We start from the raw sequence: 26,543 nt of genomic DNA, 5'->3' as shown, positions 1-26,543 counted from the left end.
AAGAGCTATAGAGATTTATAAACGCTGTAATAATTTTAACAGAAAAGAGGAAAGCGATAAATAAAATAAAATTTGGATGTCAACGTTACAACTGTAAGAAGGACGATCGATTACTTTCAATCGAAAAAGTTGGCAATACCAGATATAATGTCTTAGCCGACGTCATGTGATGGACTGTGGTGCCCTCTACACAGCGTATATATTCGGTGCTCCCTCGAATTCTGGTCGCAGAATTCGCCGCTTTACGTCTGAAGACGTCTCCCGCTGTTGGAGATGAAACGTTAGGAGAAAGTTTTGTACATCGACCACGGCCCGGAAGTTTCAAGTGAAGCCAGTACCGGCCGTCAAAGCCTACATTGTATGATTATAATAACTGATTATACATCGTGAGCAATAGAATTAGCTGGGGGCGGAGGGGGGGGGGGGGGATGGATGGATGAATAGAGAGACTGGAACTGTTGGGCGTGGGACATAAATGGAATGTTGTCAGACCTTCTTTTGGCCGTTGGCGTGGCAGTCGACCACAACATAAACAACATGCGCTCTTCCTGAGAATTTCCTCGCAAGCTCATTACTGTCAACTGATGCATGGGACACTACACTGAGTTAACTATAAGTTAGTTCATGGGCTGTCTAAACGTGAATTGGCTGAAATCGTTCGTTAATTAGCCGACAGTACTGCGTGAAGTAGATATTTTTGTCAGCTTTGTTACTGTTTTGACGTAGTTGCTGCAGTTAGGATAATTATTTATAAGACTCTCTCAGTCTCGATTACGAGCAACATTTAACTGACCTTTACCTTCGTGCATAGCGGACATCCTCTGAGTCACGATGCTAATACCTCGCACCACCACCTCTAGCCTTGATAGCTGCCTCATTTCGGAGACGAAGAGAACCCACAAGTTTCTTATGGTGTGCCATATCCATCTGAAACCCCTCACTGGTGATTAGAATCCTGCAAAGATACCCTCGTGGTGCAAAATCTCCGTGAAAATTTCTCATTTTAGCGACGAGTCCTTACAAAACGGTATAGGTGACGTACTGTATAATTGGTCATGTCATATCACTCAAAATTGTGCAATTTAATCCCTTCCTGGATTATTTTAATGCGCCGGCGAGTGGGATTTCCTCGAACTTGTTTCTGTGATTCTCTCGTTAACGTGTCCCTCGAAGCTGTTCAAGCTGCACATTAGATTTTTGGAAGACGAAAACAGGCAACCTCTGATTATAAGACGAAGTGCGAGTAGCCAATCTATTTGAAATATAAGTCTCAGAATGCCACTAAGGTGCACTTGTTAAGAAACAAAGTAAAGTAAATTACAGTGGTTCAAAAGAAAAACGCCTTTTGCATGCTGCATGTTTTTTTGAAGAGGGCTATTAGGAAAGTAATTTCCGATCGGTCGTGAAATGAAAACCACTGTGAAAACACAATGCTTTTCACAGATGTGTTGGGCAGTGTCTCTAGTACGCCCGCCGATCGCGTTGCGTCGCTCTTTTCATTTCTGAGCACATAAAGGTGCCTAGAAAATTGTGTCATACGAGGGCCCAGAGAGAATTTTTGCCTGAAGCTATGCAGCCCACGTAACATAACTGTCTTGCATTTTCTTCTTCAAGACAGTTTTCAGCCGCATACTGCAGGGGCAATGAAGATGCTCTTGCAGCGTTTCTGATGGGAAGTGTTTGATCACCACAATACATCCTTTAATTGGCTCTCTCTGAGTTTCATCACTGCTCACATAAACCGCTGGCTGCGAAGACAACATTTAGGCACAGACAACGAGCTGCAGACCAGTGTAGAGAATTGGTGGACAGCACTAGCTGTTACCATGTATGATGATGGTATTGGAAAGTTCCTACAACGCAACGACAGGTATCTAACTCGGAGCGGCGACTATGTAGATAAGAGCTGGAAGTTGTAGCTAACTGTTGCAAATAAAACATTTTTGATTTTCAGTGGTTTCCATTTTGTGGAAGATGGGTCGTATAAAGACCATAAATGCTTAAGACCTCTTAAAATAGATATATTGCTTTAACATGTATGTGGCATCATTAGTAATGATAGCCTAACCTGTATAAGATGTAGGCCTACCTTTCCAACAGTAGCCTATTTGCTTCTCCCAGAATATTTCTCGCCAGTAACTGTCAGATTTTCAGGACTAACCAGACATAGCACAATTTGAATGTACATCTACTTTGATCAACTGCTCGATTTTACTTTTGAATTTCATTTTGTGGTTTTCAAAGAATATGTGTCTATACATGCTTTGTGATATACAAATCGTTAGTTACTTAGTTTTATGTTCCATGTATCATTTTCACGATAAATCATAATTATATGGAACGAGTCATTATAATTATATTGACATAAATTTTTTTGTAAGTATGTCTCATGCTACTCTGCTATGTATCAGGCGTGTTATATCAGTGGGTCAGTAATCAAAACTTTTGGTTGAATCATTGTGAATCCCTGTTCGTGCTACACACTACCTTAATGTGGCGTAATGAATGTCATTTTTTCTTCTAGTATTGTAATTATTTACATCATTGTTCCTGTTGAAGTGCAGTAGATTTACAGCAACCTTCATGAGTGAATAAATAACCTGTGAAAAAACTCACGCACACATGACAGCTGTTTCCGGCTGTTCTAGTCAGAATCCTTTTTGAAAGGAGAGGAAATGTGAACAACTTGAATAATTATAGGCGACAGGGATTTAGGGCAGCAGATGGTGCCCCAACAATCCGCGGTTACGTAGCCCTGTGTTTTGCGGGGACTGGGCGGTTGATACTGTGTGGCTCGGATGTAGGAGCATTTGTGATTTGGAAGGCAAATAAAAACTCAGGAAAGAAAAGAATGGACACTGTGTAAATTAAGGCAAATCTAAAGTCAGATGACAGAAATAAAACCACTACAATAAAAGTAAATAGTTAAACAATAATTCATGTATACAAAAGAAAATATTGCTTGAATTGCTCCACTTAAGAGTGAAATGTGATTCCTTTAAGCTTTAGATTACGATAGGATCGATTGGTACACGCGTAAACAACGCAAGCTGGCATTTTTGATGAAACAGCCACGTCCCCACACAATCAATGCACCCAACACTGTCGAAACTTCGCATGGGCACGTCTCAGTGACGTCACGGCGAAGGCTCACCGCGGTGAACCTGATGTTTTGGGCTAGTTAAGATACTGGACATCAGCTTCAAGCTCGTGACGTACGGACATCCTTCCTATTTTACCTCCATGTTTCAGCCGTTCACGATTCTAGGTAACAAAATAATGAGCACCATTAACGACTCTGAAGGGTAACACTCCTTTCGCAACAATTCCCGCAAATGTGACGTCATTTTGACGGCACACACAATATCGTCGACGGCATGATCGACTATCTGTTTTCCTTAGCATTCGATACCCACCTTTCTCAAGGTCTCATGCGCGCGTACCGGAGATTTATAAAAACACGTCATCCTTGGAACGATATCTTACAATTATTGCTACAATAAAATGTCACGTAATGATTTACCGACGATTAACGCCTTCATATAAGAGTGCTCTCTTAGGAGTGAGTTATTGTCATCAATAATTTACAAATTAATAATGAAACACACCTGTTTTATAATTTGCAGTATGCCGTTTCAATGTAACGGAGCAGTGAAAATTTATCGGAAACACAACATCATTAAATGTCACTTTATAACGTATCAACGATACAAGCCTTCAAGATAAAATATGATGACCAAGACGGGGATAAACATCGCGTGGTTAAGTGCAAGGGGAACGAATACCGTTGTGGTTGCTGGAATCGAAAGTTGTTGGTTCGCATCCCATTGCATGCATTCATTTCTTTTTTTTTCATGTTAGAGTTCTCAACATGCTCTGCTACTTTCTTATGAATGTAATACAAGTATGTTCTGCAATGTTGGATGTTATTTACATTCAGTCTGATCTGAGAACGAAGGATGAAATAAATATTTAGCGATTTCCGAGCATTTGGTTAGGCGGGAACCTAAGAGGACAGCTTAAATTGCTGCGACTGAATAGAGCAACAACGTAATTCATGTTCTTCCTTCCAGAAATATTTAGCTGTATATTTCCGACTATGATGATGACGTTTGATTTGTGGGGCGCTTAACTGCGCGGTTATCAGCGCCCGTACAAACTCCCAATCTCTACGCAGTCCAATCTCGCCACCTTTCAAATGATGATGAAATGATGAGGACAAAACAAACACCCATTCCCCGGGCAGAGAAAATCCCGAACCCAGGACCTCGTGATCCAGAGGCAGCAACGCTAGCCACTAGACCACGAGCTGCGGACATTTCGGAATATGTGCCGTCTTCCGAGTGTGCGGTTAGGCAAGAACCTAAGAGGACAGATTGAATTGCTGCGAATGAATGCAGGAGCAATAATATTCGTATTCGTCCTTGTAACAAAGTCAACAGCTGATCATGCGGTCGTCAGTATTGTACGTGACGCCAAAGTGACATAAAGTTTGCGGTAATTGTTGTGAAAAGAGCATTACTCGACTCCGAAAGGTATCAGGGATAATAAAAAGCAGGAAGAGAATGTATATGACTCATTCACAAAGAAATTGCTCCAGAAAATGTGCAACCGTAGCCTCTAAGTACTGGAGAGAGCGAAGATCAGTGTGACAAGAAAAAACATATATCACTCTACCCTTACGGTAAATAACTGCCAAGGCGAAATTCCTCACCATTTATGTCAAATAACTTTGGTCCAGTATACACTGAAGCGCCAAAGAAACTGGAATAGGCATTGGTATTCAAATACAGCGCTATGTAAACAAGCAGAACACGGCCCTGAGATTGGCAGCGCCTATATGAGACAAAAAGTGTTTGGCTCGGTTGTTAGATCGGTTACTGCTGCTACAATGGCAGGTTATCAAGATTTAAGTGAGTTTGAACGTGGTGTTATAGTCGGCGCACGAGCGACAGGGTACACCATCTCCGAGGTAGTGATGAAGTGGGGATTTTCCCGTGCGACCATTTCACGAGTGTACTGTTAATATCAGGAATCCGGTAAAATATCCAATCTCCGACGTCGCTGCTGCCAGAAAAAGATTCTGCAAGAACGGGACCAACGACGACTGAAGAGAGTCATTCAACGTGAGAGAAGTGCAACCCTTTCGCAAATTGCTGCAGATTTCAATGCTGGGCCATCAACAAGTGTCAGAGTGCGGCCTGCCGTGGTGGATGAGCGGTTCTAGGCGCTCCAGTCTGGAACCGCGCGACCGCTACGGTCGCAGGTTCGAATCCTGCCTCGGGCATGATGTGTGTGATGTCCTTAGGTTAGTTAGGTTTACGTAGTTCTAAGTTCTAGGGGACTGATGACCTCAGATGTTAAATCCCATAGCGCTCAGAACCATTTGAACCTTTTTTTTTGTCAGCGTGCAAGCCATTCAACGAAACATCATCGATATAGACTTTTGGAGCCGGAGGCCCACTCGTGTACTCTTGATGACTGCGCGACACAAGTCCACGCTTCTGCGTGCTCGTGGGGGCCCTACTCGATATTAGGCAGGTGTACCAGTTTCTTTGGCTCTTCAGTGTATATACTTTCGTGTAGCTTGGTGTTATTTTCAACATAAACTTTATATGTTTATCGATATACTTTCTCCACAGCTTGACGACAATTTAACCGCCTTATGTGTTCTTGCACTGTAAACTACACCCATCAAAAAACCTTGTACATCACCTCGGTTCCGAGAGTTCCGGAACCTGTACAGAAAATTGAAATAGAGCTCAACATAAACATCGTTTCTGCCCTTTTTATTTCTCATGTAAACCACACATTACATGTTGTACCATCATACAGCGAGAACTTCAGAGGTGGTGGTCCAGATTGCTGTACACACCGGTACCTCTAATACCCAGTAGCACGTCCTCTTGCATTGATGCATGCCTGTATTCGTCGTGGCATACTATCCACAAGTTCATCAAGGCACTGTTGATCCAGATTGTCCCACTCCTCAACGGCGATTCGGCGTAGATCCCTCAGAGTGGTTGATGGGTCACGTCGTCCATAAACAGCCCTTTTCAATATATCCCAGACATGTTCGAAGGGTTCATGTCTGGAGAACATGTTGGCCACTCTATTCGTTATTCTGAAGGAAGTTATTCACAAAATATGCACGATGGGGGCGCCATGAAGACGAATGCGTCGCCAATATGCTGCCGATATGGTTGCACTATCGGTCGGAGGATGGCATTCACGTATCGTACAGCCGTTACGGCGCCTTCCATGACCAACAGCGGCGTCCGTCGGCCCCACGTAATGCCATCCCAAAACAGCAGGAAATCTCCACCTTGCTGCACTCGCTGGACAGTGTGTCTATGGTGTTCAGCCTGACCGGGTTGCCTCCAAACACGTATCCGACGATTGTCTGGTTGAAGGCATATGCGACACTCATTGGTGAGGAGAACGTGATGCCAGTCCTGAGCGGTCCATTCGGCATGTTGTTGGGTCCTACTGTACGGCGCTACATGGTATCGTGGTTGCAAAGATGGACGTCAGCCTTGGACGTAGGGAGTGAAGTTTTAGTCGTAACACGACGTCCTGTGGCTGCACGAACAGCATTATTCAACATGATGGCGTTGCTGTCAGGGTTCCTCCGAGCCATAATCTGTAGGTAACGGTCCTCCACTGCAGTAGTAGCCCTTGGGCGACCTGAACGAGGCATGTCATCACAGTTCCTGTCTCTCTATGTCTCCTCCACGTCCGAACAAAGTCGCTTTGTTTCACTCCGAGACGCCTGGACACATCCCTTGTTGAGAGCCCTTCGTGGCACAATGTAACAATGTGGACGCGACCGAACCACGGTATTGGTCATCTAAGCATTTTTGAACTACAGACAACACGAGCCGTGTACCTCCTTCCTGGTGGAATGACTGGAACTGATCGTCTGTCGGACCACCTCCGTCTAATAGGTGCTGCTCATGCATGGTTGTTCACACCTTCGGGCGGGCTTAGTGACATCTCTGAACAGCGAAAGGGAATGCGTATGTGAAACAATATCCACAGTCAACGTCTATCTTCAGGAGTTCTGGGAACTGGGGTGGCACAAAACTTTTTTTGATGTGTGTATTTAAATTTTCTCTAAAAAAAGATTCCACACTTCCGAGAGAGCCAGACACGATAAAAAAGTCTTTCAACTATTTCGCTGAAGACTCTTTCGAATGACTTGGGCAGTTAACTCTGGACATGGTAGCAAACAAGTACAAAATTTTCATACAAAACATTCATATTAACATTTTTCGATTCATGCAGACTAATAAAACATTTGCAGAAATTTACAAAATAATACCACTACGACATGCGGCAAAACAGGAACACGCATTAAAATACACAATCTCACCTGGAGGCTAGATGAGATAAAAAGTATTTAAAATAATTATTTTCTTAAGGAACTAAGTTTACGCAAGATGTAAACTAATGTACCCATAAAAGTCAACACAGAACGTTTTTTTAACTAAAAAAATCCACTGATGACAAAAATTTCTCCAGAATTTTGGAGAAAATGTTTGAAACTGTAACTTTTGGGAACAGGAGTGTGTTGTACTACAACGCAAGAACTGCGAAAACAGGAGAAGAAGAAACTGATACAATACGAAATGAACCGGTTTAAATATATTGTTGGGAACCTTCGTCATAATAGACGTACACAGAAAAGTTACACACGCAATTAGAAAAATTGCACGATGACGTAAAAGCACAGTGTTACGCTGTAAACAGCGTAGCATTCGAGCACTCATTTTCAGTTTACACATATAGCTGTTATATAAATAAGAAAACTTCAAGTGGAATGACATAACTAGCCGTTTGATGCGCGAAGTTTTTAAGACACGTTATTTCAAAATGATTTACCGTGCAAACGTATCACCAGACATCATAGTTATCAAGTCAGTAGTTCAGTTGTCAGAAATGGATTCACAATAACCTGTCGGTAGATTTTTGATGTTACGGCAAAGAAATTACTAAGTGTTCCCCCGTGTTGCCAAACGCAGTATTCTGTATTTCTTAACGCATCTTACAGTTAACAAGATTTCCTCAAATGTCATCATGTCGTGTTTTGCAGGCCCCTTTGATGTTCCTGGGAAAAACTGACGTGGAACCGGACAAGAAAGCTGCAATATACGAGGCACTGGGTATCCTGGAGAAGTACCTGGAGCCCACTGGATGGGTGGCTGGAGACCACGTCACGGTGGCCGACATCGCCTGCGCTGTGACTACGGCCACTCTGCAGGTGAGCTGATTCTGGTTTCCTACGGGCGTTGATCTGTGGTGATAAAACCATGGCGGTGCGCCTGGAAAGGCGACACATTATCGGAGAAAGATAACTAATGATCTGGAGGGGCCGTTCTTTTGAAAGAACACAATTTTGTTTGTTGAAACCCAAATATGTTTCACCACTGTAGTAGCATTATCAGTGAGCTTGCATTTATTTCTTTTGCAAGTACGAGGGTCACCCAGAAAGTAATGCACCGCATGTTTTTCCTTCAACAATCTTTACTGAACGTAATGGGAATTATACACACGAAAAAATTATGCTTTGTCTACACTCCCTATTTTTCCACGTAATCTCCATCCCGTTCTATGGCCTTCCTCCAGCGCGAAACAAGGGCGTGTATGCCCTGACGGTGCCAATCCTTGTCCTAGTGGCGGAGCCAGTGCTTCACTGAGTGAATCACCTCCTCATCGTCCTCAAGATGTCTTCAAGGAATGGCGTCCCTTAATGGCGAATGACAACATCATCTCGCTGCAACATATCAGATGCGAGAACCCCGGATGGTCTCCCCGACTGCTGCAAACCGTGGAGGTCCGCCGAACCGCCTTCTGATGATCTCACCCGCCGTGACCAGCGACTAACTGTACTTCTGTCGACAGCAGACGCTCCATAGACTTTGCACCAGCGTTTGTGAATATTCCCCACAGTTTCTTTCTCTGCAGTGAGAGATTCAATGATGGCACGTTGCTTGTAACGTACATCACCTACAGACACCATTTTGAAACTGTCCTGCAGCTACCTTATCTGTCGGAAGTGACAGAAACTTGGCGCGCTCACTCAGGAGACTTCAAATGATACCTACGTGATGAGAAACAAAATGCAATGCCTTACTTTCAGGGCAACCCTCGTATAATGATACAAAATAAGAGGTGTGTGAGAGACGTAATGAGATTCAGAACCACTGCGAGCGATCTGGCAACGCTGTGTTGATCTACTTGCTTACATCTGTATGTTCATCCCTTCTAAATGTTCAGTCCGCGTTTCAGCTCTGTATAGCCATCACGTCATTTTTGAGAGCGCCATCAGGGAAGCTGTGTTTTTGTTGCGTGTTACGAAAAAGGGACAGCGGAATTTAGAGCAACGTTATGCTATCAAGTTTTGTGTTAAACTTGGGGAATCCGCGAGTGCGACCTTTGAAATCAATTTGGAAGGCCGAGAACACGATGAAGATGATCCTCTCTCAGGGAGACCTTCAACTTCAAAAAGCGACGAAAACGTCGAATGTATGCGAGCTCTTGTGAGATCAGACCGACGTTTAAGAAAAAGGATGATGGGTGACCAGTTAAACACTTTCGCCGTAGATCAAATTTTGATGGAAGTTTCGCACATACGAAAGGTTTATGCCAAAAAGCTGCCGTAAAACCTCACTGAGCAGATGGACAGTTGAAGAAATGTGTACGTTGATCTTCTTGAGAGGATTACCAATGGCCATGAATGCTTCAGTCGTGTGATCAAAAGTGATGAAACCTGGATTTTTGAACACGATCCTGAGACAAAGTGGTGAATTGAGGATCTGCTCGAATGAGCAAATCAAAGATCAAAGCAAATATTCATTTGCTGTTTTGACTGTAGGGGTATCGTGCATACATAATTCGTTCCTCCAGGACAACCTGTCAACCAAATGTTTTACAAAAATGTCCTTCAAGCAAATAATCACTCATGTGGCAGCCAAAGGTATTCATGATTTTCCACAACACTACAGTTCATGACAAGAAAATCTGAAATACAAAATTTCGAAATTAAATTTAAATTAAGTTGCTAGTTAAACAAATGACTGGCTGTAAATGAAACTTGGTTATTTAAGAAATGACTTTCAGCAACCTCAGTGTAACATAAAGCAAAATTTGGAAAAAGGAAAGCAATTTACTATTAATTACTGAAAGATTTCTGAATCTATTTCACTGCTATCGTCTCATGTACTCACAATTCACTGATTTCATCTCCATTGATTTCATTTAGTAAATCTAATTCAGTTAGGAAGAAAATGAAATTTTAGTTTCTTCTCCAAATGAATTATTAGTCAGTGCGTCGGAATTAATAAACCATTGCAACAGCTTGGAAATATATTGTAAAGATTTTCTGCAACAAAAAACCACTGTAACATTTTTGTTTCAATTTTACAAATATTATAACAATATGTTGGTTGTTAAGGCATAGTGACATAGCTACTTTCTGTTTTTCAGGCAATGGGAGTAGTACTTGATGCATACCCAAAGATAAGGGAGTGGTTGCAACGATGTAACAGTAACATACCCCACTTTGAAGAGGCAAATAAGGAAGGATTGAAGGAAATCGCTGAAGCCATTAAAAGCAAAGTGACTCATAACATATATGCCCCATAACCATGAGGCTTCAAATATCAGAATTTGAAAATCAGTTACTTAACTGTATAACTGGTGTATTTCTTTGATTATAAATTGCTTACTGCCTTTTTCTAGAGTATATTTTCTTGCTTCCAAGTTTTGTTTTCATTGTTCCATCTTCTCATGCTTATTAAAAGAAAACAAATCACTGGGACCTAAATGATTAGCATCAACATATTTTTAATGAAACTCTGTGACACTAAAATCTATGTATGATGAATAAAAAGTAGATTTATCATTCTTACCATACTATACAAAAAAGGCTGTGATGACACATGAAGCTGATAATGCTGAATTTATTATTGTTATTAGTAATCATTGGATGTATAAGCTCATTTAATGGGGTATTTTCTGATAGTAATTCCTTCTCAGTCGCTGAATAATTTCTCTAAGTTACACCTTTCTTTAATTATGCAGTCAGTGGGTTTTCACTATCCACAAACCCCTGGACAAATTTTTGGTAATAATTAACCAACCCAATTAATGAGTGCAATTGTTTAACTGTCTGTGGAGCTGCAGAGTCATGTACAGCAGAAGTGAGATGGTGATTGGTCCTCAATCTCTACTGGCAGATAATATGCTCCATGCAATTCAACTGTGTGTGAGCAAAATGACACCTGTTGATGCTAAGTGTGAGGCATGCAGCTTTTAACCTGTCAAACGCTTTTTCTAGTGATTCTGCATCCTTAATCCAGTCTTTAGAAAACACTATATCTTGGAAACAGACTATGTACTTTTTGGGTTTTAGACTCTATATTGAGTAGGATTGCGGAGAAGAGAAGTTTGCGGCACAACTTGAATAGAAGAAGGGATCGGTACGTAGGACATGTTCTGAGGCATCAAGGGATCACAAATTTAGCATTGGAGGGCAACGTGGAGGGTAAAAATCGTAGACGGAGACCAAGAGATGAATACACTAAGCAGATTCAGAAGGATGTAGGTTGCAGTAGGTACTGGGAGATGAAGAAGCTTGCACAGGATAGAGTAGCATGGAGAGCTGCATCAAACCAGTCTCAGGACTGAAGACCACAACAACAACAACTCTGGAGAACTCCATTGAATAACCACTGGAGAGTGGCAGGTGCAATATTCAGTCCAAAAGGCATTGTACAACACTCATAGTAGTAGTATACGGGCAGGTTGATCGCACTAGGAGTGTTTTCCATGAACAACCATGAACAATCATTTGAAGAACTCAGTTTAATATTTACACACTCACTCACAACTTTTATACAGCATTCTTTTCTGGTTACAATTAACATAGTCAAATTAAAATGTGCAAAACGTTTCCTATCGAACACCTTCTGGTCGTTTCCGAGTTTCAGGCCTCTGACTGTCTACACAACGCATCACAAAGACTAAGTTCAGAATTAACTGAAACTCTTCATTTTTTTGGTCGTTGGATGGTTGGTTGGTTGATTTGGGGGAGGTGACCAAACAGCAAGATCATCAGTATTTTTCAGGTCGTTATTAAGTACACAGGCCACGAAAGAAAACGCTTTGTCAAATGGCTAGCCCTTTCCACATTTGACTTATTTAAGACTTCATCACATCTATGCCCACAGTCCTTCAGTTGACTTACTCATGCAGAGTTTCAGAGAGTAAAGATCAACAGTTTGTATATATAGTCAGTTTTCGAGAGACAAAGTTGATTCTAATTTCCTCATTTTCATCTGTTTATTTTGGATGAAACATAAATTATTTTCTTTCAGATTATCCCTTTTTTGGAAGACACGAATTGCAAACAACATGTAAATGTCAGTGACAATACAGAAATTAGTATTGAAAAAGAATAATTTACATTTGAAGTGAAGTATGTTCCTGTATTAATATAAATGGAACTTACATCAGAGGCTTCTGTTGTTCAGTACACAAAATACACATGAATAAGATGGAGAGAGAGATAACAGGCACGTTCTGCAGGAAGGTGCGGTTTGATAGCAAGGAGTGTGACCTTCAAACTTAGATGAAACTCGATGCTCACAGCTCAAGCATTCAGTCAGCCTTGAGGCTTCATACAGAGTGGAGTTAAGCTACAACTCTCGCTTGTGGGCATTGAGAAGCAGTTTAATAGATCGTTTTTTGTTTATTTTTCAACTGATTTTAAAAATTCGAAATGCTATAACAAATCCTCAGTTAAAATTCTGCACCGTGCATCGAATGTCAAATTCTTTTTACCATACATTACAATATATGCAAGTGTGTCATTCGGAATTTTATCATTAAAAGTGATAGACAGTTTCATTGTTGTTTTCTGAGTGGTTAACACAGTCTTTCTTGTAGACATATTTACGACATATATAGAATAATTTTCAATGAAATTGAGGAGTGTTACATTACCATCAATATTCAATTGTGTGACTCCTAAAATTTAGGAAAGCGCCTAATTCATTTAGGTAATTATTTATTGGATCTAGATTCCACATTTCTTGAGGAAAAACGTCGTTATGCCCATTTTTTAAAGTATATATTCTGTAGTTTATCATGATCAGATAAAAAAGAATCAATCAACTGACTATTATTTCGTTTAGTTTGGAAAACAACGAAAATAAAGTAAGGCATATCAAACTCAGCAGAATTGTAGTAATTGGTTAAGAGCATTGGTTATGATTTATTATGATAAATATAAAAATCATGATGCAGACAAAGCTAGTTATATTAAGTTAAAGAGTAAATACAGATCAGAAATCAGGTTAGCAAAGTGAGAGGCAAATGACAATTACATTAATAATTCTGACAACAAATGTAAAGTTGCATGGAACGTTGTAAAGACTGAACTGGGGAGAAGTAAGAACTGTAAAAGTGATTACTGTAATGTGAATATCACACCAGATGAATTCAATGCCTATTTCGTTAAAGCTTGTGACATAAGTTCCTCTGCTGCAGCTACGTCAAATAATAAACATCAACAGGAACTAAAGGAAGCTGTATCTTTCCTACAACACATGGAACACAATTCTCCTGCATGTGAATGGAAAGAGGTCCAGTTAAGTGATATCATGAGATCAATTGCAAAATTAAGAAATTCAAGAGCAGAAGACATTTGCCTTTTTTCATATCCACCTCACATATGCAGTGCTGTTATGGGGCAACGCCTCTGGGGCAAAAAGAATTTCTATTTGGCAGAAAAAGGCCATTAGGTGTATTGCTGGAATGAGAAAACATGTATCATGTAGAGATTATTTCAAAGTGTTAAAAATACTGACACTTACATCACTGTTTATTCTCAGTTGCTTAGTGCACATAAAAGAAAACCAAGACAGCTATAAACTGCACAAGTCTGTACATAGCCATGACGCACGCCAAAGGTAGATGGACATCCCAGTTACTAAGCTTAAAAAAACCAAAACAGTTACACATTCACAGGGATACAATTATTTAACATGCTACCACCTATAGCACACAGTGTATCACTTAATGTCTTCAAAAATATTACAACAAGGTGGCTTGGACAAAAAGCATTCTATACAATAGAAGAATTTAAAGTATGTAATAAAAGTGATCTAATCTATTAAAACTGCTGTATGACATGACCACCATATTACATGAACACTTCTGAAAATGTTATTGTATCATGCGGTTGTGCTTTATTTACATAATGTACTATATGACATGACCACCCTATTACATAAGTTCTTCTGAAAATGTTATTGTACCATGCTGTTGTGCTTTATTTACATAATACATTTTCCCCGATGGTTAACATTATTAAGCCTGTCTCATTTATATTCGTTAAAATGTTTTTCTTAGCATGTGTATTGTGTTACACATACAGTATCTCCTTTTGCCATTCTGCACGACACATTTATGTTTAATGACTACTAAACATGTGCAGTATAAAACATATTTACTCATTCAGAATGTTAAAAATGTATGACTTATTTTGTAATTATATAATGTATGTAAAATGACAATGTCAATTGCATGAAAAATGTTTAAAGGTGGATCAATAAATCAATCAAATAAATCAATCAAATAAATCAATCAATGAATCAATGATATATAACTGAAAATTTTTTTCCACTTAATCCAGCAACCTCTATGGTTTGTAGTTCAAAGAAAGAAATGGGAATTTTCGGATTTTCACTCTTTCTTGTTCTATTTCGAGTAAAGATTCTAGTTTTAATTTAACAACTGGAACATGAGCTTCCATCTATTCTACAACAGTTTTTCGTTCCTTAGGAAGTGTGGTTGCATCTTCAACTCTAGCATGATTACGATCAGCCCATCTAAAAATAGCAACTCCAGCACTCAACGACCACATATATATTATAGTCCAATCTCCTTCCCCCAGTACTTATTTGCAATCTTTAAAAAATCCACTTCATAATGCTAATGGATAAAGTACTTTGTTCTTTTTTACTTCTTTTTTTCCCAGTATTAAAAATATGTGCTACCATAGTTAATTAATTTGCTAGAGAGAACATTAACTGCATAAGAGGTGAGGAAGAAATAAATCGATGTTCGATTGTAGATAAAATATTGTTTCCTTTCTTTATGGTGACAACTTCAAACAGCTTTGTTACAAAGTTTTCAATTAACTTTTTATTGTATATTCCATCACAAGTTGGATAATCTGAACTATCATTTCCAATAATACTAAAGCTCATGTGCAGTTGAGCATGATTAGCATGAATCCAACCATCTCCAACAGCTATATTAATCTCCATGTTCTTGTTGGGGAGATTCAAGTTATTTCTAGTCTTTTCATTCACAAAGAATGATTAAAACTGAAAACTCTCGATTCTGTTCATGATTTATTAAGGAAAAAATTTATTAAGACATTTATAAAACAATGGTCACAGTAGCTCCATTTCAGTCAATCAGACTGTCATTTTCATCAGTTCTAAATCCTGTATAGCATTAAAAATTGGTGTATGTACAGGATAATGTGGTTCATGAATTAGTGGTCCAGCAAATTCTGCATTAGGCTTGAATGAAGCAATAATAATTCTTTCTAGATGAAAAGGATCAGTATGTTTTACTGGCATTAAATCAGCTATGCTGTAAGTTAATTAATTCGAATAGAATAATTTTGCAAACATCATTAGTGACACTTTTTATTAGATTCAGCAATTTGATCATTAAATTCAAAAATGTTCCTAATACTATCATTTATATCCCCATATAATTTTACATCACTCTAATTAATTATTCTGTTCAAAATTTCATCTGCTTTAATGTTTATATTAGCGTTTTCGAATTAATTAATTTTTCCAAGTTTTTCAAGCTATATTGACCAATAGGAATTTATATTATTTCTCCAGAGCACTAAAGTTTATTATTAATTTTATGTAATATTTGGAGTCTACGAAGCTGTATAAAAACTGACTAGTGTAACATTATTATAGCTGTCTCATATAGGTACAGTAAAGCTTTTTTTGAGAAGAATGGCTTACCACTTAACTGAAAAGGGCGACTCATTTATACTAATAAAAATTTATATAAATAAACGAAAATCGATTGGGAACCAAAACTAAGACTTCCTGGGAAGTCAAAATATAATCACAGTGTATTTTTCCAAATTCTATTCAATGTGCAATCATAGGACCAAACAGTTGTGGAAATGACATTAATGATTTACTGTTATATTCTAGATCCAAGATGGTTAAACTGGGATAAAATAAATCATTTGTATGTTTATTCAAAAAGTTTAGATCAATTGAAACATCGAGGATTTATAAAAAATCTGTAAAAACTTGAGGATAAGCATAATGAGATTGATACTTTTATTGAAAATAATGATGAATGTGAAGATAATTCTGTGGTTATTTTTGATAATTTCATTCTTGAAAATTAAGAAATAACTAAAGAATATTTTACTACATGTAGACATAAAGGAATAGATTGTTTTTACTTAGCTCAGACTTGTTTAAAGATACTACAACAGTTAGTCAGAGGTACTATAAATTTTTTAAATATTTTCAGACAGGATGACAATTTTAAATCATGTTTAACACGAGTTTGTTGGAGAATTAAGGAAGTTCGAGGATTTTAAGAAAATGAGTAGTAAATGCAGGAATGAATAGTTTACATTTTTTGGAATAGATATGACTAGGAAACCAAATGAAGGGAAGTTCTAAAATAAAATGCAGAATTTCATAAGTGTTAAACAATGACAGTGAACATAATTCTTGAATGTGAAAATGAAAGTTTTAAATGTAATAGGTTAATGTTTTTTCGTCTTTAATAAATGTTTGCAAAATGCAACTCAGAGGTTGTCAAACAACAAGACCACATGGGAAATGAAAAGAGCAATGAAAAGAAGAATTTAAAAAATGGGGAAAACAACCAAGAACAGAATATGAAAAAAATTAAAAAAGAAAACCAACCCATTAGTACTGCAATCGAAAAAGTATAAAAAAGAATTGCAGGATTAGGTGATTATGTGTTAAAAGTGATTGATGAAAACAGAGAAGTTTCTACCACTTGGAGGGGTTCTCCATTCAAGGTAATATTTCCGTTGATTCCTTTCTCCCTTCCAAATACCATTACTTCACTCTTATCTTTATTTATTTTTAATCCATACCTTTTCATTATTTCCTTCCACGCATCAAGCTGTAACTGTACATATACCTCTTTATCACCCCATATTACCATATCATCTGCAAAAATCATCTTTTTGTCTGTTTCTTTTACTATATCTTTAACTGCCCTATTCATTCCCTCCATCACAACATTAAAAAGCGCAGGAGATAGAATGCTTCCTTGCTTAAGTCCGCCGGCCGGTGTGGCCGTGCGGTTCTAAGCGCGTCAGTTTGGAACCGCGTGACCGCTATGGTCGCAGGTTCGAATCCTGCCTCGGGCATGGATGTGTGGCATGTCCTTAGGTTAGTTAGGTTTAAGTAGTTCTAAGTTCTAGGGGACTGATGACCTCAGTAGTTAAGTCCCATAGTGCTCAGAGCCTTTTTTTTGTCTTATTTCGAAGTATTCAAAGTTCCCCAATGGTGTTCTAATTCTACAATTGTGGCCTCTGTACATTGTCTTTATAACATTAATGTATCCATCTTCTATATCTATCTTCTTCAGTTCGTCCCAGAGTCTTTCCCTGTTAACTGAGTCATATGCCTTTTCTATGTCTATAAAAATCATTATCACCCTGTTGTTATACTCCCAACTTTTTCCCATCAGTTGACGGATAGAAAATATCAGGTCGATCGTGCTCCTTCCTTTCCTAAACCCATGCTGTTCTTCACTCAGCTCCTTTTCTAACTTTTCACTTATTCGATTTAGTAAAATTCTTTCAAAAATCTTGGCTGTATGGCTCATGAGGGTTATTCCTCTGTAGTTTTTACAAAGTCTTTTATTGCCTTTCTTGAAGATGGGAACAATGTCTCCTGTTCTCCAGTTGTGAGGTATTTTACTATTTCTCCACACGCTTGATAGTACTCTATACAGCCACTGCATTCCCACTGGACCTGCTGCTCTTATCATGTCCACTGATACTTCATCAGGTCCTGGGGCTTTCGCCCCATTCATCTTCTTCACAGCTTTTTCCATTTCTTCCCGTGTAATTTGTCCTAATTCTGCTTCCCAACTTCTCTCAGTTTCTTCATTATTTGTTGTTTCCTCATGTACCTGCTCCTCAGTGTTTAACAGCTTCTTAAAATGTTCTTTCCTGAGATCTTTTATATTCCCTGGATCTTCAATAATGGTACCGTCCTCTGTTTCCATCTTTACTGGTACTTCAGAAGCCTTCCTTTTATTTTTCATCATTTTATAGAACATTTTCTTATTGCTCTTCACATCTTCAAGTTTTTTTGTAAACTCTTCCCATGCCTTTTTCTTTGCTGTTTCCACTATTTCTTTGCACTTCTTCTTTTCCTCTATATATCTTTTATGGTCTTCGTCATTTTTAGTTTTCCACCATTTTCTCCATGCTCCATTTTTTCTTCTGACTGCTTGGATTGTGGTATCATCCCACCAACTTGTCTGTCTTATTTTTTCCTTTCCAGATGTTCTGCCACATACTTTTTGTGCTGCTTCGACTAAAGTGTCTTTGAATAAACTCCATTCTTTTTCTACATCGCAGAAAACTTCTTTTGGAAATTTTTGTGTTATTAATTCTCTGTACTTCTCAGCACATTCACTCTCCTTCAATTTCCAATCCTGTATCCTCATCACTTTCTTCTGTTTTCTATTTTTCACACACTGATTCATTTTCCATTGTCCCACCAGTAATCTATGGTCTCCATCTGCACTCACACTTGGAATTACCTTCACATTTGTTACTTTCTCTCCCCATTCCCTATCTACTAGAATATAATCAATTACACTCTTCGTTCTTCCATCCCAACTGTATCTGGTGATAACATGACTTTCTCTCTTCATAAACCAGCTGTTTGCTATTTTCATTCCATTCCTCTGGCACAAATCCAGGAGTCTATCCCCTTCTTCATTTCTGCCTCCATATCAAAAACATCCCAATACTTGATCAAATCCCTTTCTATCTTTGCCTACCTGTGCATTAAAATCTCCCATCACTATATTAGCACTCTCTATATGGTTTTCTAACACATTTTCAAAGTCCATCTTCTCTTCTTCGCTACATCCCACTTGAGGTGCATAAATCTGGATTACTTTTAGTGTTTCTTTTTGGAATCTCAGGTTTAAGATTATGATCCTGTCTGATATATATCTCACATTTTCAATACAGCTTTGTACATTCTTATTCACCATCACTGCCACACCATTTCTTTCACACCTGTTATTCCCACTCCAGTACAGTTTTCCTCCTCCTCTCAAATTCTTCTAACCGGTTCTTTCAAGTAGCTTAATACAACAGGTAGTTCAGATTATCTCAAATGCAATTACAATCAAGGAATTGAACCGGTTAACATCTATATCTAACCACAAGACTCCTATCTGTTTTACGGCAACCCGTGCTTTAGTAGAATTATTCCGACTGTATTTCTGACCAGGGGCAGATTCACTAAAACATTAATGATCGGATATAAACTAAAACGGAAGTGCAATATAACATCAGAACAAATTTTCAAACGACTACTAGTGTCTAGTACAATACTGCGGTCTATATTTACGACCAAAGAGCCGACCGAGTAACACTCTGAGTGTCGGGTACAAACCAGAGATAATTAGGGGGTCGGGTAGACACTGGCACCAATCACCACGAGGATTACAGAATGTTACTTCCCTTTATCGGCAAGCCGTTGCATGGATCCGAGGTGCGCCGCGCCGATTATTGAGCGGTGCCGATGACAGCCAGGTAGAAGGGGGCAGTCCAGCTTGAGCGGTCGTCCGGCACGAATGTTGCCAACCAACCGACGGGATGTCGGCTTGCTGCTTATAGTCGACGCTAACCTCGGTGAAGTACCCTGGTATCTTTCCTCTGCGCAGGCCCCCCTTGCGCAGCTCGTGGCTTCGGCCGCTTGGACCTCGTGACCACCTCTTGTCGCGACGCTACCGCCAATCCCGAAACATTTTACTAGACTTTTCTGCTTGGAATGATCGTCCCTACCATATACCTGAATATTGACCGTTCCTCCTGGGACAACTTGTGTTAAGTAGCTGACTTGAGGGTTGCAATAAAAAAAGTAAATAAAGAAATAAAGAAAAGGAAACTTCATTCTGACAGCGCGTTACACTCCACAGAAAAATCCTAAATTATGTTTATCAGAGATCATCAACGAAATCACTTATGCTCCTTGGCAAAAACATATTTCTCACTGAGGCTGCCTCTGAATATCTTTTTCAATTTATATATCGTATGGCACCTCATCAAATACAGTGCAACAGGAACGAGTCGTGGAGCACGACCTGTCAGTTTAAATTTTCGTTTATTGTAAAACTATCCAGCATTACAAGAGACGAAGAAGCAGAGAGCGACCAGATTTCCACGTTTCTACCGGAGGATTCCTCAGTTCATTTTCTTTATGTAATCAGTCTCTCAACGTGTTTTATGCTGTCCATCTTATCCTACCTCGATCCCAGTCCTCTCAAGCCTACTTAATCTCTACAACAAACATTCCCTACAATTTGTTTTCCAAATTCTAGTTCTGTCTGCGTCTACTATTATCTCTCCATAATGCCTCTTCCATCGCCAATTTTATTGTTTCTGGATGCAGACATGAAAGACCATTAACACGCCCCTCCTCTGGGGTCATCCACAGACTCCTTTTCTCTTTATGGTGCCTACTCATTTGGCAGTTTATCTGTCCGCTTAATTTCTTACCACAACACTGTTCATATGATTCTAGTTTCTTCTCATCCACATTTCAGATGGTTCACGTTTGACGTCCATATAATACTGTATTCCATGCACACACTTTTACTAAGTTATTCCGGTAAATGGAAGACACCATGGGTATCCAAGTGGCGTAAGCACTATGAGCGATGTATAATGAATGTCTCAACGTCGTACCGTTACCAATAAAAACGACAAAAGACGAACGCATTGTGAACTGAAGGAAATGATCAATGGAAGCATAATATCACTCTTCAAGTTGCGTCGATATAACGATGCGTTAAAGAAAAGGGGTAGTTACTTAACTTCACTCGGCAGCGACATTCTCAACGTGGACAGTGCCACCCCTGGTATGGACAGCCAGTAATAGCATTCCTTGTTTTCCGTAGCCAGGGTAAACTCGGGCTATACCTCTGAGAAATATGAGGAGAGTTTCATATGGGAAGGTATTTCCGTGACAGGCGTAAGATATGGAAATATACTCTTTCCCACTGTCGACGTTCGCTCTTAATAGATAACTTCAAGGTATTCCATGAATACTCAAGTGTTTTGCGAGTGAACCGATGAATCATACGTTGAAACGAACTCTATACAGTGGTAGATGAAATCGTGGTCGATACCTTCTTTTCGCAAACTGCGATACAACTTGTACCCATCGGTTAGACTCTCGTACCAGGCAAAAAAGTACTTTATCAAGGGCACTAAAGTTGCTTTACCCCGAGAGTACGCACGAAGGATAAAGAAGTTCCTCGATTCTCCTTCTCTATGTCACCAAAGACACAAATGTGTTCGATAACGTTTTTCAGGAGACATCTGTTGTACTTACGAGCCGCGACGTACAACTCGTCCATTTCTACGATTTTGTTTTGACTACCCCGTCTCTGACGATTATGTAAAACACTTTACGACATAATCTTTACTAGTGACACACAGTCTTGATAGAGACTTCACTTTCAGAAGCAGTGGCTTCTAATGTATAACTTCTCACCCAAGCACGAAACGAAAACAATACTCTTTTCAAAACACAATTTTGACGCGTCAACCAAGTAGTCTTCCTTATTGACGTCCACTTATTACATTTTGTGCGATACAGCTCTAAAGGGCTCTCGACATCACAGATTTTCTCGTAAAGTTTAACGCGTGTCTGACCGTGTTATTCGACGCATTTTTTTATTTTTTATTTTTTTGTTTCGCGTTTGGCACAAGCTGTACTCAAGCTACGCTCCCAACAAAACTCTAAGCACCTTTCCAATGTACATATTCAAGAAATTGGCCGGCCGGTGTGGCCGTGCGGTTCTAGGCGCTTCAGTCTGGAACCGCGTGACCGCTACGGTCACAGATTCGAATCCTGCCTCGGGCATGGATGTGTGTGATGTCCTTAGGTTAGTTAGGTTTAAGTAGTGCTAAGTTCTAGGGGACTGATGACCACAGATGTTAAGTCCCATAGTGCTCAGAGCCATATTCGAGGAATTAATGTCCGCTACGAATGTGTACTTCTGCTAGATATCAAGACATATTCCGTCATTACTATTTACACGGTAATATGGTATTGCCTTGGCAACGCAGCAAACAACATCGAAATTCGCCGCCTCGCCAGTGAGGTTCAATATTGAGGCTTTTCATATATATCGCTCGTCGTGCACATACAACTTCGATACCCATGGCACCTACCAAATTACCCTTACTCCTGAGTTCCATATCAACACCTGACATCAGTAGAGCCGTTCCATTAAGGAACGCGTCCTTCGCCTGTGCTACTCAAGGAAGTTGTCGCCTGCTACCAGTGAGTCGACAACAACAGACAACGGAACAAGCAGGCGGATGCAACGACAACGGCCTCCGCAGCATCCAAGGAAGCGGCAGGGAACGACAGAGTGCATTGTGAAATGTGGCATTCATAAACAGAGATTATTTCTGTTTATAATCTGTTTCAATTAGTTGGTGTATGCTAGTGATAGATAGGTGGGAAACAAGGATTGGATTGGATTGGATTGTGTGGGGGAAGAGACCAAACAGGGAGGTAATCGGTCTCATCGAATTAGGGAAGGACAGGAAAGGAAGTCGGCCGTGCCCTTTCAAAGGAACCATCCCGGCATTTGCCTGGAGCGATTTAGGGAAATCACGGTAAACCTAATTCAGGATGGCCGGACGCGGGATTGAACCGTCGTCCTCCCGAATGCGAGTCCAGGTGGGAAACAAGTTATGCCACAATAATAATTGATTACAAAGATATGATAGTAGGTACAGTCTTTATTAAATGTAGAAACAGATAATGGGGAGTAGTGTTGAGTTGGATGTAATAATGCATATCATATAATTACTTCACAACATCCCTGTTTTTCATCTCATACTAATCGTCCTGGGATGAATGAGGTATCGCTGGTAAGGTGTCTTAAGCGTCTTCTGACACTGAAAACCGATTTTGCACCAAAACATGTTGTTTGTGGAAAATTTTAACATAAAAGAGACTTTAAACTATCACAGGCGAAGGAGCATCTTGGATGCCTAGCTTGGTACCCATATTTTACGAAACTAACTAATTAATCACTAATACGAGAGTCGCTTTTCATATTCTCTTATTATTAATACCATTTTATTTGTTTTAAAGTAGTTATGAACTGGATAATTTGTGTGCAGCATTGTCATAGATAACAACAGTGACCACCGCGGTAGGTCCTTATCTCTGCCCGCCGTACAAGTTGACTTTTCTAAATGAATATACTTTCCGAAACGACAAATATATTTGTCAACGTCTCCTTGAATTGCGATTTACCTATTGGAACTATGACCTAACGTGCTTACACAAAGTACGATGAGTTATTAAAATCTCAACATACGTCTGAACATACGGTTAGAGGTTATTGTGGCCTTAGCAAACACTGCATTCCAACACATATACTTCACACTGATTTTTGTTCGTTTTTCTCGTTAAACTTCTCTTCAACAACATGTAAATATAGATATTAAAGTCGAAAGTTAGATATTACAAGCAAAAGACTACACTTATTTTAAAACTATAAAAGTGCGAAAGTTTCGCACGGGTCTCCCGTTTGTATCATTAGTTGTTGATGTAAACACTAAGGTTGCTCTTGATAGTAATAATTTGTGTGAAATAATTTAAATTGTAGGTGTTTAAATTACAGGTAAATTACAGTTGGGTGCTGTGAACGTGGGATCCGAGTTCGATTCCCGGTATTCCCAGGGCTTTTTCGTTCGTGGGAGAACGGGTACGGGTTCGCTAGACTCGTGAGCCTAACTGAGGAGCTTCTCGTCCGATTAGTAACGGCTCCAATTTCAAGAAGCCCGGCAACGACCAGGAGAACGGTGAGCTGACCACAACGTCCATCCATACCACTTCCAATAACGCCATAGGCAGAGGATGACACGGTCGTCAGTGGAGCTACTTGGACTGCCTGGAGTCAGAATGCGGGACCTAACCTCATCTTATCTACAGTGTAATAAGTGAGTGTGCTAACCTACTTCTGACACCGTCCTTTGTCTGGCTATTCTCTGTAATCTTGCTTCCTAGATAGGAAACTTCTTCCGCTTCTGCCAGTATCTATAGTTCCCAAAACTGTTATCAAACAATTAGTTACTCTTCTTTCTACTGCTCCTCGTCACCTTTGTGTTGGTTTCCCTTAATCCACGATTTATGCCCAATATGTTACCCATTTCCACCGACATGTCCTTTAAGTATCCCTTACCTTCATTCTACCAGTTGAAACAGAACAGGAGATGTCGGCCACGGTCGGCCGGTCTCCAGCCACCCATCCAGTGGGCTCCAGGTACTTCTCCAGGATTCCCAAAGCCTTGTATATGGCTGCTTTCGCGTCAGCGTCCACACTTCTTTTCCCAAAGAAAATGATTGAGGTCTGCAGAAAGCCAAGAGTATCAGAAATGTAACGAAGCGATTCGTCAACATAAGATTAACCTCTCATATACATTTGTATGAGTTTCTAACAACAATATCCTGTATCAATAATTTTAACCGGTTTTGTTTTTATTCAGAATTTCATTACACTATATTATTCCTCACTCTTTTGGCAACAGAACTCCATTTTCCGTTCCTTGCGATTGCCTTGCACCACTTTACTGGGAGAAACTGTGTGCCAGCACGCATGATACTACTCTACAGGTCGACGTCGCTGCCAACGTCTTGCTGCATCATTGACCTCCCCGTCGTCCATGAACTGCTTCCCGCGTAGTGCATCTTTCATTGGGTCAGACAGCTTGACGTCGGAAGGTGCGAGATCTGAGCTGTATGGTGGATGAGAAAGAACAGTCCAGTGAAGTTTATGAGTCCCTCTAGGGTGCGCACATTTGTGTGAGGCCTTGCATTGTCATGGTAAAGGAGACGTTCGTTTGCATTTTTGTAGCACAGTACACTTCAGAACTGATCGTTTCACCGTGAGAGGGACATCAAATACAATGACGCCTTCAGAATCTCAGATTACCGTCTCCGTGACTCTACCGGCTGAGGGTGCGGCTTTGAATTTTTTATTCGAAGGAGAGGTGGTGCAGTGCCACTTCATGGATTGCCGTTCTGTTTCCAGTTCGAGGTGATGAGCCCCTGTTTCATAGCCTGCGACGATGTTAGACAAAAACTGTCACACCGGCCTCGTAACGCTCGGGCGACTTCGCAGAGATGGTCCTTCGTTGCTCTTTATGGTCTTCTGTTAGGCGGTAAGGAACCCAGCGGTCACACGCCTTTGAGTACCCCAACTGATGGACGAGTGTGTCAGCACTACCAATACAGACGTCCGGCTGTGCAGCGACGTGTTGGATCGTAATCCATCGATCACCTACAATAAGAGTGTACGCACGTTCCAACATTGAAGGAGTCACAGCTGCGTGCTGTACACCTGCGATGCTCCAGTTTTCCGTTAAAAGAAACTCATTGACATCTCTTTGCTTGGAACGCAACTCCGTTACAGCCGTCGTTTTGAAGGCTACGTACAGCGCCGCATCTATCGGAACTCCATGAAACTGTAGGGGCTGAAGCGGGAGTATTCCACGATGTCCCACAACAAATTCCGCTTTTCTTTCAACAGAAATCGGCCGAGAAAAAAATGTGTTGTATTACTTATTGAACGTTCCTCGTATGTTGGTGGTACCCTCTGACTATTTCCCTTCATTTGTTGTTAGTATAAAATTAATGTTATACAGAGCACTTTTGCACGAAGAAGATGTTTTTTTGAAACAAATGCTGTATTAATATTTTAGTTTCTTACAATGAACTATTGTACAATTTGGATCACACAGTTTGTCAACAGAAATAAATATAAAATTTGAAATCTAAAGTCAGGGTAATCGACTGGGGGCTATATTTGAAAAATTTGTCGCTATTAATGAGAATGTAGATATTGATACACAAAAGAAGATTTTTAAAACTATTTAGGTCTGTATGAAGAGAACATACGGATCAAAATAGTACGCGGATCTAAACAGTATGAAGAGGATACAATGTTGACTGGAATATTCTCTTTCAAATTCTGAAGGTGGCATAGGTCAAATACAGGAACGAAAGGCTATTTACAATTTGTAGAGAAACCAGATGGTAGTTACAAAAGTCGAGGAGCATGAAAGGGAAGCAGTGATTGGAAAGGGGCTGAGATAGAGTTGTAGCTTATCCCCAATGTTATTCAGTCTGTACATTGAGCAAGCAATAAAG

General features: G+C 39.9%; 2 protein-coding genes across 2 annotated transcripts in view; one reads left to right on the top strand and one right to left on the bottom strand.

The window, feature by feature from the left end:
- The window catches only part of LOC126412239 (glutathione S-transferase D7-like), a 92,177-nt gene extending 81,441 nt beyond the window's left edge, over nucleotides 1-10,736 (top strand). The window contains exons 5-6 of the mRNA XM_050081731.1: nucleotides 8,096-8,263; nucleotides 10,489-10,736. Of these exons, the coding sequence (XP_049937688.1) occupies nucleotides 8,096-8,263; nucleotides 10,489-10,647 (327 nt within the window). The 3' untranslated portion in view covers nucleotides 10,648-10,736. The remainder of the gene's footprint in view (nucleotides 1-8,095; nucleotides 8,264-10,488) is intronic.
- A 13,825-nt stretch (nucleotides 10,737-24,561) lies between these two features.
- LOC126412983 (glutathione S-transferase 1-like) overlaps nucleotides 24,562-26,543 on the bottom strand; it is a 47,855-nt gene continuing 45,873 nt past the window's right edge. Inside the window, exon 3 of the mRNA XM_050082875.1 lies at nucleotides 24,562-24,744. Within this exon, the coding sequence (XP_049938832.1) occupies nucleotides 24,562-24,744 (183 nt within the window). The remainder of the gene's footprint in view (nucleotides 24,745-26,543) is intronic.

Source organism: Schistocerca serialis, chromosome 7, assembly GCF_023864345.2.
Source record: "Schistocerca serialis cubense isolate TAMUIC-IGC-003099 chromosome 7, iqSchSeri2.2, whole genome shotgun sequence".
Taxonomy (NCBI): domain Eukaryota; kingdom Metazoa; phylum Arthropoda; class Insecta; order Orthoptera; family Acrididae; genus Schistocerca; species Schistocerca serialis.
This window is presented reverse-complemented; position numbering and strand designations above follow the sequence as displayed.